Here is a 17,870-nt window from a genome sequence, read left to right as displayed (position 1 = left end):
GTTCAGGATCAAAGCAAAGCAATACAAACATTCCAGACCAAAATCGAAGTGAAATACTCCCAGAATAAGGTGTAAGGTACATATCAGAGGGTGTGCTGGTCAAGGCAGACCAGATCCACAATATTCTTCCTCCCCATAAATATAACATCCAATTCAAGGAGCATGACTAACTTCATTCTGTCAAAATTGAGGAAGTCTTTCTTTTTTTTCTCTTGCCATTAAGCACAGAAGGATGAAAATTAACCAAACTGCCTTTACAAAATGTGTAGAACTGCTCTTTAATACAACCCGAGAGGAAAACAACACCACCATTCCAGTCATCAACTTCAAGAAAGCAGTATGAAGGAAGAATAAATAATGAGTAGCTGTCCTTTAATACCTAAGATCCGTGCATCTGTGACTGACAAACTGTCAATGCTCATTGTGGGCACTATTCAAGATGGGTATCAAACACTCATAATGATGTGATGTTCTGGAGTTCAACATTTAACAGCAATTGCTGAAAAGGCATGAGTTTCAGAATTAATAAGTACTTTCAGTTAATCTATCACCATGAACCTCTGAGCAGCTAAATAACCAGGCTAGATGTTTTCATACAATCTACTCGGATGTCAGGGGTAAGTTTTTTTTATCACCATGAACCTCTGAGCAGCTAAATAACCAGGCTAGATGTTTTCATACAATCTACTCGGATGTCAGGGGTAAGTTTTTTTTATCACCATGAACCTCTGAGCAGCTAAATAACCAAGCTAGATGTTTTCAAACAATCTACTCAGATTTTTTTTTTTTTTTTTTTACGCAGAGAGTGGTGAATGTGTGGAATGGGCTGCCAGTGACAGTGGTGGAGGCGGATATGACAGGGTCTTTTAAGAGACTCCTGGACAGGTACATGGAGCTCAGAAAAATAGGGGGCTATGGGCAACCCAAGGTAATTTCTAAGGTAAGGACATGTTGGTTTTCTATGTTTTATGATTACTTTGGGGATTCCATTTCACTTAGTATATCAAATCCCAAAATAGTTGTGTTATAGTAACAGAGGTAGAATACAGCAGGTAATCAATACCTCAAAGATCAAAATCAAAGTACATACATGTCACCATATATAACCCTCAGATTTATCTTTTGTGGGCATTCACAGTAAAGACAACACAATAGAATCAATGAAAGACCACACCCAGAATGAACAAACAGCCAATGTTAAAAGACAACAAATTGTGCAAACACAAAAATAAATAAATAATAAGCAATAAATTTTGAGAACATGAGATGAAGTGTCCTTGAAAGTGAGTCCATAGGTTGTGGGAACAGTTCAGTGTTTGAGTAAATTAATTTATCACTTCCGATTCAGAAGCATGATGGTTGAAGTTTAAAACTGTTCCTGAAACTGGTGGGTGAGCCCTTACGTTCCTGTATCTCCTTCCCGATGGTAGCAGCGAGAAGAGAGTATGTCCTAGATGCTGTGGGTCCTTGATGATGGATGCTGCTTTCCTGTGACTGCTCCAAATAGATGTGCTCAATGTGAGGAGGGCTTTACCCATGATGGATTAGGTTGTATCCATTACTTTTTGCAGGCTTTTTTGTACAAGGGCATTGGTGCTTCCATACCAGGCTGTGATGCAGCCAGTCAGTATACTCTCCACCACAAATCTATAGAAGGTTGTCAAAGTTTTACACGTCATGCTGAATCTTTGCCAACTTCTAAGAAAACAGAGGAATGCTTTCTTTATAATGGCATCAATGTGCTGGACCCAGGACAGATCCTCTGAAATGATAACACAGAGGAATTTAATTTTGCTGACCCACATCACCTCTGATTCCCACAACTGGCACATGGACCTCTGGATTCCTCCTCTTGAAGGCAATAATCAGCTCCTTGGACTTGATGCCATTGAGTGAGAGATTGTTGCTGTGGCACCACATAGCCAGATTTTCAATCTTTCCTCTCATATGCTGATTGTCACCACCTTTGATGACACTTTAAAACTCGAACTTTCACTTTGCAGTTCACAGCAATTCAATTGCAATAGTGTAAAATGCAAATAAAAAGCCAATTACAGTGTTTACAAGTTACAGTGTTGAAGTACACTGATGTTTTTTTTTTGCACTGTCTGGATTAATAGACATTTACCCAATGACACTGGACTGCAGACTCTTTCACAGTTATTAACTGGTAATATTAGCTGTAGAGATCAATTTAGTGGCTAACACAAAATAGCAGCTCCCGACACTACGAAATTCAGATTTGGTGAATCAGAAGTTTGATACAGCCTTCAATTGATTGGGAACATTCAGGTTGCAACCTGAATGTTCAATTTTAATTTATGGAAACAAACCTTATACAGGTACAAATAACTAAGTTATAACACATAACTTATAGTTATAAGTTATAACAAATAACACATGATGCTAACACAACAAACTGAAAGAACAGAACTCATCATTTTTTTCCCGTTCTAAACCACTTGTGCATAGTGCCAGCATGAAAGGTTTAAGAAAGGTTTACTTTTGTCACATTTGTATCAGAACATACAGTGAAATACGTTGTTTTATGTCAATGACGAGCACTGTCTGAGATGAGCTGGGGGCAGCCCACAGGAGTCACCGCACTTCTGGTGCCAACATAGCATGCTCACAACTTACTAACTGTGTATTAACATTTCAGTTATATAAATGACAATCGTCATTATGCCGTCATATCACAAGTGCATCTTGCTTTAAGTGGGAACGAAGTTAGACTTGTATTCGGACTCCTTGTTTTTCTTCCAATTAGTTTATGTTTTGGAGTTACAAAACATAACAGTGGCGACAAGCAAGTTTTAAGTGAACACGAGACAGCTACCTGTTGAACCGCAGCGAGATGTTAGTTTAAAACTAGGCACAAGAAAAAATGGTCAAGTAAAAAAAAACAGCGGAGCACGTGCTCCTTTGGAAGGGACAGATACATTGAGTTCTCAAAAAGTGAGTACCGGGTGAAAGAAAAGAAAGACCAGCAGGTGGTCTTCCTAGATCTTGCCAATGCTTTTGCGTCAGTGCCTCACGAGACTCTGTGGGCAGCTTTTAACTTTTTCCAGGTTCCAGAGGGCATCACAAAGCTGGTCAAAGCGTACTTCTGGTTTCTGCAGTTCTGTGTCACAACACAAGATAACACCACCACATGGCAGCACCTCGAGATAGGAATAATGGCAGGCTGTACCATCTCTCCTCTGGCATTTATCATGGCAATGGAGCTCATTATCCAAGCATCACAATGGGTGGTCGGAGGGAAACTCTTGAAGAATGGGCTGCGTCTTCCTTCAATCAGGGTGTACATTGATATTGTGACCACAATAACAACAACAAAAGCATGCACCAATGCCTGCTGGATAAACTCCAGGGAAATATCAAATGGGCACGAATGGAGATCAAACCCAGTAAGTCTTGCAGTATCTCAATTGTCAAAGGCCGGCTCACCGACATAAGGTTTCGTTTATATGCTGAGCCAATACCAGCTGTCTGGAGAAGCCCATCAAAAGCCTCGGTTGTTGGTACAACTCAGACCTCACAGCCACTGAGCAGGTGGAACAACTAAAGCAGGATACAATCAGTGGCTTCAAGCTGATCAACAACATGGCTCTCCCAGGGAGGTTGAAGCTTTGGTGCTTTCAGTTTGGACTGCTGCCCTGACTTATGTGGCCAATTACTATCTATGAGGTCACTATGTCTCATGCAAATCAGCTGGAAAGGCTGGTGAACTCACATGTGAGGAAGTGGCTTGGGCTACCGAGATGCCTTAGCAGCATAGGACTTTATGGGATCAGAGCCCTTTCTCTGCCAATTTCTAGCCTGGTGGAGGAACACAGATGTGCCAAAGCAAGGCTGGAAATGACACTCAAAAAATCTTGGGACCCAATTGTAAGAGGCATTGCTCCTGCTCTAGCCACAAGGAAAAAATGGACCCCAGCTGCAGCTGTACTGGAAGCAGAAGTTGCCCTCCCACACCGAGACATCGTGGGCTCTGTTCAACAGGGCAGAGGAGACTTTGGCCTTGGAATAATGAAACCTACCTGGCAAAAGGCTACTACAACTGAACACCAGCATCTGGTGGTGGAGGAGGTGCGCTGCCAAGAAGAAGCAGCCAAATGTGCCAAAGCAATATCCCAAGCCAGGCAAAGTTGCTGGATGAGGTAGGAGGGTGCTGAGAGGAGGAAAATCACATGGAGTGAGCTGTGGAGCATGGAGTCAAACAGATTGAGCTTTATCATTGAGCTGGGAGAGGATCCAGCCTGTCCTCTGTGTGCAGTTCCAGCATCTCTCAAGCACATCTTGGTTAGTTGCAAGACCAGCCTAATACAAGGCAGATACACATGGTGACACAACCAAGTGCTGAGGTATTTGGCAGCTGAACTTGAGTGTAAGAGAGTAACCACCAACGTCAGGCCTCTCTATGACCAGACAATAGTCCCATAACTACCATCTTTCATTCAGGAAGGGGAGAAACCGGGAGGGCTAACCCCTTGCCTCACGACTCATGCCCACTGAGTGCAGTGACTGGGAAATGCATGTTCATTTATGCCAGAAACTTACCTTCCCATTCTGAAACTGCAACGACCAACCTGCAGCATGACTTGGTCCTTTGGTCCAACTCCTGTCTGTATCATTGAGCTGACAGTCCCCTGGGAGGATGATGTGGATGATGATTACGAATGGAAAAGGTTGTTATATGCCAACCTTACAGTTGAAGCAGAAGAGCAAGGCTGGAACATAAAAGTGCGCCCAGTTGAGGTGGGGTGCAGGGGCTTTGTAGCCAGTTCCATCGTAAGGCTGCTGAGGGAGGTAGGAGTCAGAGGGCAGGCCCATGGGAAGGCAATCAAAGCACTTGCTAATGCTGCTGAAATGAGCAGTCACTGGCTGTGGCTGAAAAGAAGGGATGCCGTTTAGGCTGCCAAGTGACCATCTAGAGACTAACCATGTGACGCACACTCAGGTCTGATCAGCCTGTGGTGGACCTGCCTCAGCTGATGGTGTCTTGTGATAAAAGGCTGAAACATCCAGTGACGTCGAGGTACACAACTGAAGATGTGTCGTAATGGTAGTAACATCACCTAGTGGTCATCTTTAAGAACTACTTCCACTCAATTCAAGTTCAGTGCAGAAACTTTAGGGATTTTAACACCCAGTCCTATTGATCAAAAATAATAAATAAAGAAGATAGTTGGGCATGGTACATTAAGCAAATTCAGCAGTATTATGAAGCAAGTGAAATAGCCAAAGGGAAGTGAGTGCCAATTTTGCATTGGCATTTTGCATTGCATTGGTGAGTGCATTGGATTTGAAGGCAGACAGTTTGCTTAGAAGTCCAACTGCTCCAACCAAACCAACCAAAATGAGCTTTGCTGATATCATGAATGTAACACAGGAACATTTCGAAACAAAACCATTGTACTTGCAGGATGCTTCAGGTTTCATAAGCAGAATCAAAAGGAAAGGGAATCCATTTCTGCATACGTGACTGAATTGAAGAAGTTGTCTAAGCATTTTCAGTTCTGTAATGGGATTTAATGATGCACGGAGATATCATTTAGCTTGTGGAATCTTACAAGAAAGCATTCAAAAATGGTTCCTAACTGAGGTACAGCAGTTGAAATTGTGTATCAATGGAAACCACAGAGAGAAATTTAATTGAATTGCAGTCAGGAATGAAAATGAGCATTAACAAAATTGCAGCGTGTAGACGTTGGAATGCTTGGCTGAACAAATTGTGTTAATGTTGTAATAGCTGCTCAACAGCAGACCAATGCAGGTATAAAGGTGAAACTTGAAGAAAATGCATGAAGTAGGACACTTACAAAAAGCATGTAGGGCAGGCAAAAAAAATGGACTACACAGGGAAGAAATAAAGATGAAAAGTCAAAATGCACTCAAAAAGAGGACTAATCTGCATGCTGTTGATGAAAAGTCTGATAATGACACAGGAATGCATAGTCTTGAGATTAAATGTGTGAAAACTAACATGAGACAAGCAATATGGGTTACATCAGAAGTAAACAGCAAATTAATTAAAATGGAATTAGACTCTGGCTCAGCATTGACTATGGAGCATATCTACATGAAACACTGTCATAGGAAAGCAGCAATTGTCATCAGGGACCCCCACTACCCATGACATGCTCTCTTCTCACTGTTGCCATTGGAAGAAGGTACAGGAGCCTCAAGACTCACACCACCAGGTTCAGGAAAAGTTACGACACCTCAGCTATCAGGCTCTTGAACCAAATGGATAACTTCACAAGCCCCATCAATGAAATGTTCCCACAACCTATGGAATCACTTTCAAGGACACTTCATCTCATGCTCTTGATATTTATTGCTCATTTATTATTATTTCTTTCTTAGTATTTGTTATTTGTTGTCTTCTGCACTCTGATTGAACACCTAAGTTGAGGATTGATTCTGTTATGGTTATTATTCAATAAATTTAATGAGTATGGCCACAAAAAATGAATATCAGGGTTGTATATGGTGACATATATGTACTTTGATAATAAATTTACTTTGAATGTTGTTTCAGTCATTCCACAAAATGAGTTTGAATGCCATTTCAAAGATACTGAACTGAAGCCTGAAGATAATTAACTAAGAACTTACACTAGAGAAAAGATAACTCCTGTGGGAATGCCATCTGTAACATTAAAATACAACAACAAACAAGCCATATTTGGCTTGTATGTGGTAAAAACAGGAGGGTCTGTGGGACTGTGATTGACTGAGACAACTACAACTCGATTGGAGATTCATCTACTGTTTACACGCCAGATCCCCTGCAAAGGAGTCAACTAAAGTGTTCAAGGATGGCATATCAAGGATAAAAAGTGTTAAGTAAAGATACCACATTCAAGATTTGCAAAGTCCATCCAGTTCCTCATAAAGTAGCCAGTGAGCTGGAGCATATGGAGTCTGAAAGAATTCTTTCCAAGGTTGAGTGGTGTCCATAGGCAACGATAGTTGGCCCAGTAGCCAAGAAGAATGAGTTTGTTGGGATCTGTGGTGATTTTAAGGCCACTATCAACCTAGTACTGAAAGTAAATCAATACCCTCTGCCCACAGTAGAAGATATCTTTGCAAACCTTTCTGGAAGGAAACACATCAGCAAAGTGTCTTAATGAGGCCTACCTACAGATGAAGATAGAAGAAGTTTCCAAAGTGTTTCTCACCATAAACACTCACAAAGGGCTTTATCACTTTAATAGGCTTAATGTTGGAATAGCATCTGCACCTGCACTCTGACAGAAATATATGGATCAGGTGCTGCAAGACTGCCCATCCACTCAGTGTTATCTGGATGACATCATTGTTACTGGTAAGGATGACAAGGCCTCAAGACAGTGTTGAAAAGATTAGAAGATTATGGGCTAAGAGCACAAAGCAACAAGTGTAAATTCCTTAATGTCAGCAAGACCAAGGAGCTGATTATTGACTACAGGAGAAGAAAACCAGAGGTCCATGAACCAATCCTCATTAGAGGATCAGAGGTGGAGGGGGTTAGCAACTTTAATTTCCTCCAAGCTATCATTTCAGAGGATCTGTCCTGGGTCCAACACATTAATGCCATTATGAAGAAGGCCAGCAAAGCCTCTATTTTCTTAGAAAAGTTTCACTTTTATGCTGGTGACAAAGTTAAAGTAATCAGTATTAATTAATTGATAAGGTGCCACACGAAGCTGCTTAACAAGATAAAATCCTATGGCATTACAGGAAAGATACTGGCATGGATAGCGGAATGGCCGACAGGCAGAAAGCAGCCAGTGGAAATAAAAGAGCAAACATGAGGAAATCTGCAGATGCTGGAAATTCAAACAACACACACAAAATGCTGCCTGGCCTGCTGTGTTCCACCAGCATTTTGTGTGTGTTGTTTAGTGGAAATAAAAGGGGCTTTTTCTGGTTGGCTACCGGTGACTCGTGGTGTTCCTCAGGGGTCAGTATTGGGACTGTTACTTTTCCCATTGTTCGTCATTGATTTAGATAATGGAATTGATGGCTTTGTGGCAAAGTTTGTGGATGACACAAAGGTAGGTGAAGGGGTAGGTAGTGCTGAGGAAGCAATATGATTGCAGCAGGACTTAGACAAATTGGAAGAATGGGCAAAAAGTGGCAGATGGAATACAGTGTTCAGAAACGTATGATAATGCATTTTGGCGAAAGGAACAATAGTGCAGACTATTATCTTAATGGGGAGAATTTCAAACATCAGAGGTACAAAGGGACTCGGGAGTCCTCCTGTAAGGCTTCCAAGTTAATTTGCAGGTTGGTAAAGAAGGCAAATGCAATGTTGGTATTTATTTCAAGGGGAATAGAATATAAAAGCAAGGAGATGATGCTGAGCCTTTATAAGACACTAGTCAGGCCGCACTTGGAGTATTGTCAACAGTTTTGGGCCCTATTTCTCAGAAAGGGTGTGTTGTCATTGGAGAGAGTCCAGGGGAGGTTCACAAGGATGATTCCGTAATGAAAGGATTCCAGATCAGCACGGAGCTTGAATTAGCTCAGAAGCCCTCACACAGAGTGTTATTGCGCTTTACCTTCAATAATCATCAAGCTACAAGAGATTACAAAATTCACAGAGGAAAGAATTAGAAGTTACAGGCACTATCTCTTTTCATGAAGTCAATAGCACCATTATCATCTGAGAATTAACAGCATTAAATTATCACAAATTTTTAAAATGATTACTCTGAATACACATCAAATATAGCACTTACAGAATTCAAACTTCATAGGATTTAATACTCGGAATATATTGAATTATTCAATGCAAGATATCTTGTCTTAAAGTTCCATTTTGTGATATCTTACTGACCTCTTGTGGAGAGTATCAGAACAATCTAGAACTTTTAATAGATAATTTGGAACTTGGAATTGTCCTCTGGGCCCACAATGTGCTGATCTTTGAACCTTTTTCAAGATCAAACTGTAGCCCTTCCCTCCCACATAGCCTTCCATTTTTCTTTCATTCATGCATTTACCCAAGAATTTCTTAAATGTCCCTAATGTGTCTGCTTCAAGTGTGTTCAAGATACTCTGTAAAACCTACCTCTGACATCACCCCTAAATCTCCCTCCACTCACCTTCAAAGGTAAGTGTCTTCTGATATTAGCCATTGCTGCCTGAGGAAAAAGGCACCGGCAAAACACAAGAGATCCTTTAGATGCTGGAAATCCAGAGAAACACATACACACAATGCTGGAGGAACTCAGCAGGTCAAGCAGCATCTATAGAGAGGACTGCTATAGAGAACTGGCAGAGATGCTCTAAATAAAATAGGGAGATAGTGTGCACCCAAAGAGAGCCATGGGTTGAGACTCCAGACCAGAAAGAAAGAGACAGGTGGGTGACCATGGGATGGAAGCGCAGGGTAAGAGGTGCACACGGTCCGGGGGCATCAAGTCCAGACTTGGAGCATTTTGAACATCTAGTGAAGCTCGTTGACAATCATTAAACTTTTGAGTTGGTAGGTAGGAGAAAGGAGCCCCACATGACCCTATCTAATCCTAAACCCTATGAAAAAGATATACTGTAGTGGTGTGCTACACACAGCACTGGAATAACGACATGCAGATGGTAAGTTGCAGTTGCATAAAAAATTTATTCAAACATTGCGGCCTCGCCTTTAAGCCTTCCCATTTCCACCCTCCCTGGGCAGGAATGCTACAGGGGGCACATATTCACAGTCCCTTCCTGTGCGCAGGCTTTTCCCCTTGCTGGTGAAGAAGGCCTGGCGCCCTTTTTTGGGGCCGGCCTCTCTGCTGGCATGCGCCATTTTGTGAGCCGGTTTGAGTGCACTGGAAAGTGGGTCACCACAATACTGCACTTGTGAAGCCACACCTTTAGTAATGTGTACAATTTTGGTCTCCATATTTTGTGAGGGATGTGAAGCACTGGAGGAAGTTTAGAGAAGGGTGAATAGACACACTCCAGGACTGCAGTGTAGGGACTATGAAGAAAGATTGAAAAAATTAAATATTTTTAGCCTAAGTAGACATAGAAAGAGAGGAAACACACGTGTTCAAAATCAATAAGGTGGATGCCAGCTGCTAATTCAAAATTAATCCATCATCAAGGACACGAACCATAGGTGGAAACTGGATTAGAGGGAGATTTCAAATTAACATCGGGAAGCATTTCTTTATATGGCACTAGTGTTTTTCAACACTAAGTGAACAGCAGCCAAGACCCTTGATCAGGACTGGAAACGAATGGGAAAGAAGCCAGGTGAGCAGAAAGGTGGGTGGGTGGAGGTAGGGGATGAAGTGAGAAGCTTGGAGATGATAAAAAAATATAAAGGGCAGAAGGAGGAGGAGTCTGATAAAAGAGGAGAGTGGACCTTGGAAGAAAGGGAAGGAGATGGGTACCATAGGGAAGAGATAGGCAGGTGAGGAGGAGGATTAAGAGCAGAGTCCGAATGGAGAATGGAAAAAGGGGGGGGGGGGGCAAATTTACTGGAAATGAAATAAATCAAAGATCACCTCATTTTGGAGGCTACCCCGACAGAAGAGCATACAAACTTTCTTACAGAGTTCAGTTCTGGCATCTGTGTGTGTGGGCTTCCTCCAGGTGCTCCAATATCCTCATGTATTCAAAAGATGTACCAGTTAATAGGTAAATAGTCCTGTGATTAGGCTAGGGTTAAAGAGGTGAGTGCAGGGTGGCGTGGCTTGCTGGTCCAGAAGGGGCAATTCCACGCTGTACCTCTAAATAAATAAATATGAGATGGGGTACCTGGTAAGGCTCTGTAAACCTGTGCCAACCAACTGGCAGGAGTATTCAAGGACATTTTCAACCTCTCACTGCTACGGGCAGAAGTTCCCACTTGCTTCAAAAAGGCAACAATTATACCAGTGCCTAAGAAGAATAATGTGAGCTGCCTTAATGACTATCGCCCGGTAGCACTTACATCTACAGTGATGAAATCCTTTTAGGGGTTGGTCATGACCAGACTGAACTCCTGCCTCAGCAAGAACCTGGATCCACTGCAATTTGCCTATCGCCACAATAGGTCAATGGCAGATGCAATCTCATTGGCTCTTCACACAGCTTTAGACCACCTGGACAACACAAACACCTATGTCAGGATGCTGTTCATTGACTATAGCTCAGTATTTAATACCATCATTCCCACAATCCTAATTGAGAAGTTGCAGAACCTGGTCTCTGTAACTCCCTCTGCAATTGGATCCTCAACTTCCAAACCGAAAGACCACAATCTGCTCAGATTGGTGATAACATATCCTCCTCACTTATGATCAACACTGGTGCACCTTAGGGGTGCTTAGCCCACTGCTCTACTCTCTATATACCTATGACTGTGTGGTTAGGCATAGGTCAAATACATAGCTCATTGCTGGTTGAATGTCAGGTGGTGCTGAGAGGGTGTACAGGAGTGAGGCATGCCAACTAGTGGAGTGGTGCCGCAGCAACAACCTGGCACTCAATGTTCGTAAGATGAAACAGCCGACTGTGGACTTCTGGAAGCATAAGACATAGAGGGATCAGAAGTGGAGAGAGTGAGCAAGTTCAAGTTCCTGGGTGTCAAGACCTCTGAAGATCTAACCTGGTTCCAACATATCAATGCAGTTATAAAGAAGGCAAGACAGCGGCTATACTTTATTAGGAATTTGAAGAGATTTGGTATGTCAACAAATACACTCAAAAACTTCTATAGATGTACCGTGGAGAGCATTCTGACAGGCTGCATCACTATCTGGTATGGGGGGGGGGGGGTGGGGGTACTGCACAGGACCGAAAGAAGCTGCAGAGTGTTGTAAATTTAGTCCACTTCATCTTGGGTACTAGCCTACAAAGTGCCCAGGACTTCTTCAAGGAGCGGTGTCTCAGAAAGCCAGCACCCTTTATCACGGACCTCCAGCAGCCAGGGCATGCCCTTTTCTCACTGTTACCATCAGGAAGGAGGTACAGAAGCCTGAAGGCACACACTCAGTGATTCAGGAACAGCTTCTTCTCCTCTGCCAACTGATTCCTTAATGAACATTGAACCCCTGGACACTATAAAATATATAGTATTTCTGTTTTATGCACAATTTTTAATCTATTTAGTATATGTATACTGTATTTATTATTATTTTTTTCCTTCCATATTATGTATTGCATTGTCATGAGGAATATCAAGACCCTCCTGCCCCCCTCACTGGACCCCCTGCAGTTTGCGTACCGTCCCAACTGCTCAACAGATGACGCCATTGCCACCACCCTCCACCTGGCCCTAGCCCACCTGGACAAAAAAGACACCTAGGTTCAGATGCTGTTCATAGACTTCAGTTCAGTATTCAACACAATCATTCCTCAGAAACTGATTGGAAAGCTGAGCCTACTGGGTCTGAACACCTCCCTCTGCAACTGGACCCTAGACTTCCTGACTGGGATACCTCAGTCAGTCCGGATTGGGAGCAATATCTCCAACACCATCACACTGAGTACGAGGGCTCCCCAGGGTTGTGTGCTCAGTCCACTGCTGTTCACTCTGCTGACTCACGAATGTGCTGCAATACACAGCTTGAACCATATCAAGTTCGCCGATGACTTGACCGTGGTGGGTCTCATCAGCAAGAATGACGAGTCAGCTTACAGAGAGGACGTGCAGCAGCTAATGGACTGGTGCAGAGCCAACAACTTGTCTCTTAATGTGAACAAAAGAGATGGTTGTTGACTTCAGGAGGGCATGGAGCGACCACTCCCCGCTGAACATCGACAACTCCTTGGTAGAGATTGTAAAGAGCACCAGATTTCTTGGTGTTCAACTGACGGAGAATTTCACCTGGCCCTTCAACAGCAGCTCCATAGCAAAGAAAGCCCAGCAGCGTCTCTACTTTTTGCGAAAGCTGAGGAAAGTCCATCTCCCACCCTCCATCCTTATCACATTCTACAGGGGTTGTATTGAGAGCATCCTGAGCAGCTGCATCACTGCCTGGTTCGGAAATTGCACCATCTCGGATCTCAAGACCCTGCAGTGGATAGTGAGGTCAGCTGAGAAGATCATCAGGGTTGCTCTTCCTGCCATCACGGATATTTACACTACACGCTGCACCCGCAAAGGAAACAGCATTATGAAGGACCCCATGCACCCCTCATAAAATCTCTTCTCCTTCCTGCCATTTGGGAAAAGGCTCTGAAGCATTCGGGCTCTCACGACCAGACTATGTAACAGTTTCATCCCCCAAGCTATCAGACTCCTCAATACCCGAAGCCCGGACTGACACCTTGCCCTACTGTCCTGTTTATTATTTATTGTAATGCCTGCACTTTGTGCATTTTATGCAGTCCAGTGTAGGTCTGTAGTCTAGTGTAGCTTTCTCTGTATTTTTTTTAATTATGGAGTTCAGTCTAGTTTTTTGTACTGTGTTATGTAACACCATGGTCCTGAAAAATGTTGTTTCATTTTTACTATGCACTGTACCAGTAGTTATGGTCAAAACAACAATAAAAGTTGACTTGACTTGACATTGAACTGCTGCTAAGTTAAGGAATTTCACGTTGCATGCTGGTGATAATAAACCTGATTCTGTGTTGCTCATCCAAACTGAAAAGTCTCTAGATATCCACTCTATTAATGCCTCTGATAATCTTATACACCTCTATCAAGTCACTTCTCATCCCCCTTTGTTTTCCAAAGAGAAAATCCCTATCTCGCTCAACCTTGTTCTCTAATAAAGGCAGCATCCTGGTAAATCTGTCTGCAGCCGCTCAAGGTAGTACATACGTACTTCAGTTATAAATATACTTTAAACTTGAAACCCTCTTTCCACTTCTTTATTCAAATCATTTATAAAAATCACAAAGAGCAGAAGTCGCAGAACAGATCCCTGTAGAACTGGTTACTGACCACCAGTCAGAATATAGTCCATCTTTCACCACCCTCTGTCTTCTATGAGCAAACCAATTCCGAATTCATACTGCCAAGTTGTCATGGATCCCATTACTCATGACTTTCTGCATGAGCATACCCTTGGGAACCTTGTCGAACACTTTACAAAAATCCATATACACCACATCGATTTCAGCAAGTTTTAGGGTGGGTGTGTGTAATAGAGAAAGAGAGATTTACATCACTATCAAGAAGGAGGTACAGAAGCCTGAAGGCACACACTCAGCAATTCAGGAAAACTTCTTTCCCTCTGCCATCCAATTCCTAAATAGACATTGAATCTTTGGACACTACCTCACCTTTTTTAAAAAATATACAGTATTTCTGTTTTTGCACATTTAAAAAAAATTTAGTCAATAGAATTACTTGTTTTATTGATTTACTTGTTTATTGATTATTATTACTATTTTTTTTCTCTCTGCTAGATTACATATTGCATTGAACTGCTGCTGCTAAGTTAACAAATTTCACATCACATGCTGGTGATAATAAAACTGATTCTGATTCTGACAGGTTTTGTGATTCCAGTGGCTTAGAGACGATCATGTTTCAAACTGCTTTTGACCATCTGTGTTCTGGATAATTTTTCAACAGATTTCTGAACAGATATTACCAGACTGAGTTATAAAGCAATCTACAGGTGGTAAATAGAAGAATTCTGTACCTGTTTTTGCCCAGCATAAGGACACGAAGTGACTTCAGAGAAGAAAGACCTGAGATTTCCTCAATCTGATTGTTGTATAGATCCAAAAAGATAAGGCGACGCAGATTTGAAACGTGCTCTATCTGAGTAATCAGATTATGCTGGAAATTCAACAGGCGAAGTTGCTGCTCGCCCTCCAATATTGGACAGACTGTAAGATTTCGCCTGGTCAATAATTAAAGATATGAATTTGCTGATGGAAGATAATGAATTAGGTATTCAGTTCAGTAAATTATCTAGGAGGTTGATTTCCACTTCAACAAAAGCTGTGTATTTAAAACAAACTTAAAATCTGAAAGCTTAAATAATTGATTATTATCAGTTATTTTCTACCGAACATGTAGGATCATTGTTGTCTATTTACTATTTCAGTAATATATGAGTACTGTTGTAAATTTATTGCTTGATTAAGCATTCTTGTTCATTTAAATAAATTATTACCGGTTATATGCAAAAGTACGTGAATTGCATAAGTCATAACGCTTCCATGTGATAAGTGCACATCTCCCTTAAAAGTAAACATGAAGTTAGAATCCCACTTCGGACCCCTAATTAGTTTAATGTTTTGGAAATACAAAACATAACAGTGGTGACAAGGTATTTTTAAAACAAATCAGAGATGACTATCTACCTGTTAAAGTACAGTGAGGTATCCACATTTTTAAAAAGCACAGTGAGAAGCGGTCCAGTAAAAATAGCAGGGCAGCATGTATTCTTCAGAAGGGAAAACAGGATTGAGTTTAAAAAGAAGGCTGAAAACGGATTCGTAGGTTCATAAACAGTGAGTACCAGGTTATAATAATCACTAAAAAAGCAGAAATGGCTAGCTACATCAGAAAAATAGACACATTCAATTTTAAAGCACATGGAAAAGCCGATGAGAAGTGAGTGCCAATTGTACTGAGCACATTGGATTTAAAGGCATACAGTTTGTTTTGAAGTTTAACTGTTCCAACCAAACCAGCCGAAATGAGTTTTGCCAAAATCATGAAAGCAATGCATTCATAAGTTGAATCAAAAGGAAGGGAAGTCAATTTCAGTGTATATGGCTGAAAAGAAGTACATTTGTAGTTGTCCAAGCATTGTGAATTCAATATGAGTTTCATGATGCACTGAGAGATCATTTAGTTTGTGTAATCTTACAAGAAAGCATTCAAAAATGGTACATAAATGAAGAACAACTGATATTTAAAAGAGCAGTTGCAAGAGCTGTATCCATGGAAACAACAGACAGCGACACAATTGAGTTATAATCAGGAATGAAACGGAGCATGAACAAAATTGTAACGTCAAAACAGAAACCAGCCTGGTCAAACAAATTGTGTTACCATTGTGGCAGAGGCTTGGATACACCAGACCAAAGCAGATTTAAAGGTGAAACTTCCAGAAAATGGAGGTCACACAAAGTGCACGTTGGGCAGTAAAAAATAAATGGACTGCATTGGGAAGAGAAAAGGCTAAAAAGTCAAGTTGCAATTTCAAAAAGAGCAATAATCTGCATGTTGTTGATAACAGGGTAGCTGTCTGAGTAGACTTAAGATTTACCATGTGAAAACTAACATGAGGCAAGCAAAATGGCTTACACCACACCAGCAGTGAAAGGCATATCAATTAAAATGGAATTGGACACTGGCTTGGCTGTTACTGTGGATGTCTGTACAGTAGTTAAATTATACTGCATACTGTATATATAGTTGAGATGCATTCTATATTGAGTTAGAGTTTATAGCTAAGCAGCAAGGAGTGTTGTGAATTTGATATTTTAGTAATATTTGAGTAACACTGTGAATATATTATTGTTCATTTAATTAATTAATTCTGGGCCAATTGTAATTGCATATGTTGTTAGGTTACCAGGTGTAAAGTGCATGCCTTGCTTGAAGTAAACACAAAGTTAGAGTCACATTGCGGATTCCCGTCTTTTCCTTTTAATTATGTTAGTGTTTTGGAGTTACAAAACACAACAATCATAATTTACAATACAAATATCACTGAGGGTTTCTAAAAAATGTTTGCATACACACTTCATTTAGTGTAGAGATTCATTTGTATTCTGCATATGAAATGGGAGCTAAGTGTTCAAGTCTTCATAGTTTATTGGAAATCAGTGTACTTTGACAGGCATATGAATTGACCTTTTGTAACTTATGTAAAAACATTGGTTGACATTAATCCACTGTAGTTCCAAGAGGTAACTCCATTGAATGAGGGGTCTGGCTGTAAATATTTCAAACTTGGATTTCAGTCATCATTAACACACAGCACAGGTGGAGCTTATTCACTCCTCTCACTTCAGACAAGTTATTTGAATTTGTAATGTTTTGCAACTCCAAAACATAAAACTAATTGAAAGAAAACATGGAGAGTCCATAATGCATATCTAAGTTCATTTTATGCATGTAAGATACACAAGTATGACATGGCAGCATGATGACATATACCATTCACATTCTTTGTATATACCACCATAATGAATTATTTAAACAAAGAATGCTTAACCAAACAATATATTTATAATTTTACAGATATGTTAAATATACAACACCCCTCCCAGCTTAGGTATAAATTCCAACTCAATATAGAATATATCTCAACTTATCCACATGTACTATATATACACAGTATACTATACAATAGAACTTCTATAGTATAGATATCCACAGCATAGCAAATTTTAAATTGTCGCATTCAGGCCTAAAGACTTATTCACCGTGGAGGATTTTTTACTCTTGAGGGATAATGTCTTTCTTGACAAGGGAAGTCACTCTGTTTGGGCAGGTGAGACTTGTGGCTGCAAAACAATGTCAGGTTCTGTGGCCTCCTCTGTGGTGGTTGTAGTTGATTCTTAGACTGCAAGAAGTGGTTCTGACAACTCTAGCCACCTTTCGTTTGCTTTTCTTTCTGGATCTACAGAATTTCAATCTTTGCTTCTCTCCCCAGTCCTGGTTTATTTTGTTCTCTTTTTCTTTTGCACATTACTTCTCTCTTTCACACATTTTTCTTTCTCACTCATATTCTTTCTCTCTGTCTCTTCTCTCCTTTTCAACTTGTCTTTCTTTTTCATGTTTTACTGTTTCTTCTTCTAGTTTCTTGTATCTCTGAAATAGCTAATTTCTCAAGAAATTAGGTCTCGTTTATTCTCTTCCATGTCATAGCACTTCTGTCATCCTTTCATCTTTTTTTCTTTCTAGAATGTGTGTGCGTACCTTTGGCTATTTCATTTGCTTCAAAATGGTGTTCAATCGGTTGAGT

The 17,870-nt window shown here is 41.0% G+C and overlaps 1 protein-coding gene across 3 annotated transcripts in view; it reads right to left on the bottom strand.

The window, feature by feature from the left end:
• Positions 1-17,870, bottom strand: part of LOC132378741 (leucine-rich repeat-containing protein 49) — a 153,644-nt gene that overhangs the window by 111,944 nt on the left and 23,830 nt on the right. For all 3 annotated transcript variants that reach the window (XM_059945856.1, XM_059945855.1, XM_059945854.1), the window contains exon 6: positions 14,580-14,783. In XM_059945856.1, coding sequence (XP_059801839.1) covers positions 14,580-14,783 — 204 coding nt within the window. The remainder of the gene's footprint in view (positions 1-14,579; positions 14,784-17,870) is intronic.

The sequence above is a fragment of the Hypanus sabinus genome, chromosome 21, assembly GCF_030144855.1.
Source record: "Hypanus sabinus isolate sHypSab1 chromosome 21, sHypSab1.hap1, whole genome shotgun sequence".
Classification (NCBI taxonomy): Eukaryota; Metazoa; Chordata; class Chondrichthyes; order Myliobatiformes; family Dasyatidae; genus Hypanus; species Hypanus sabinus.
This window is presented reverse-complemented; position numbering and strand designations above follow the sequence as displayed.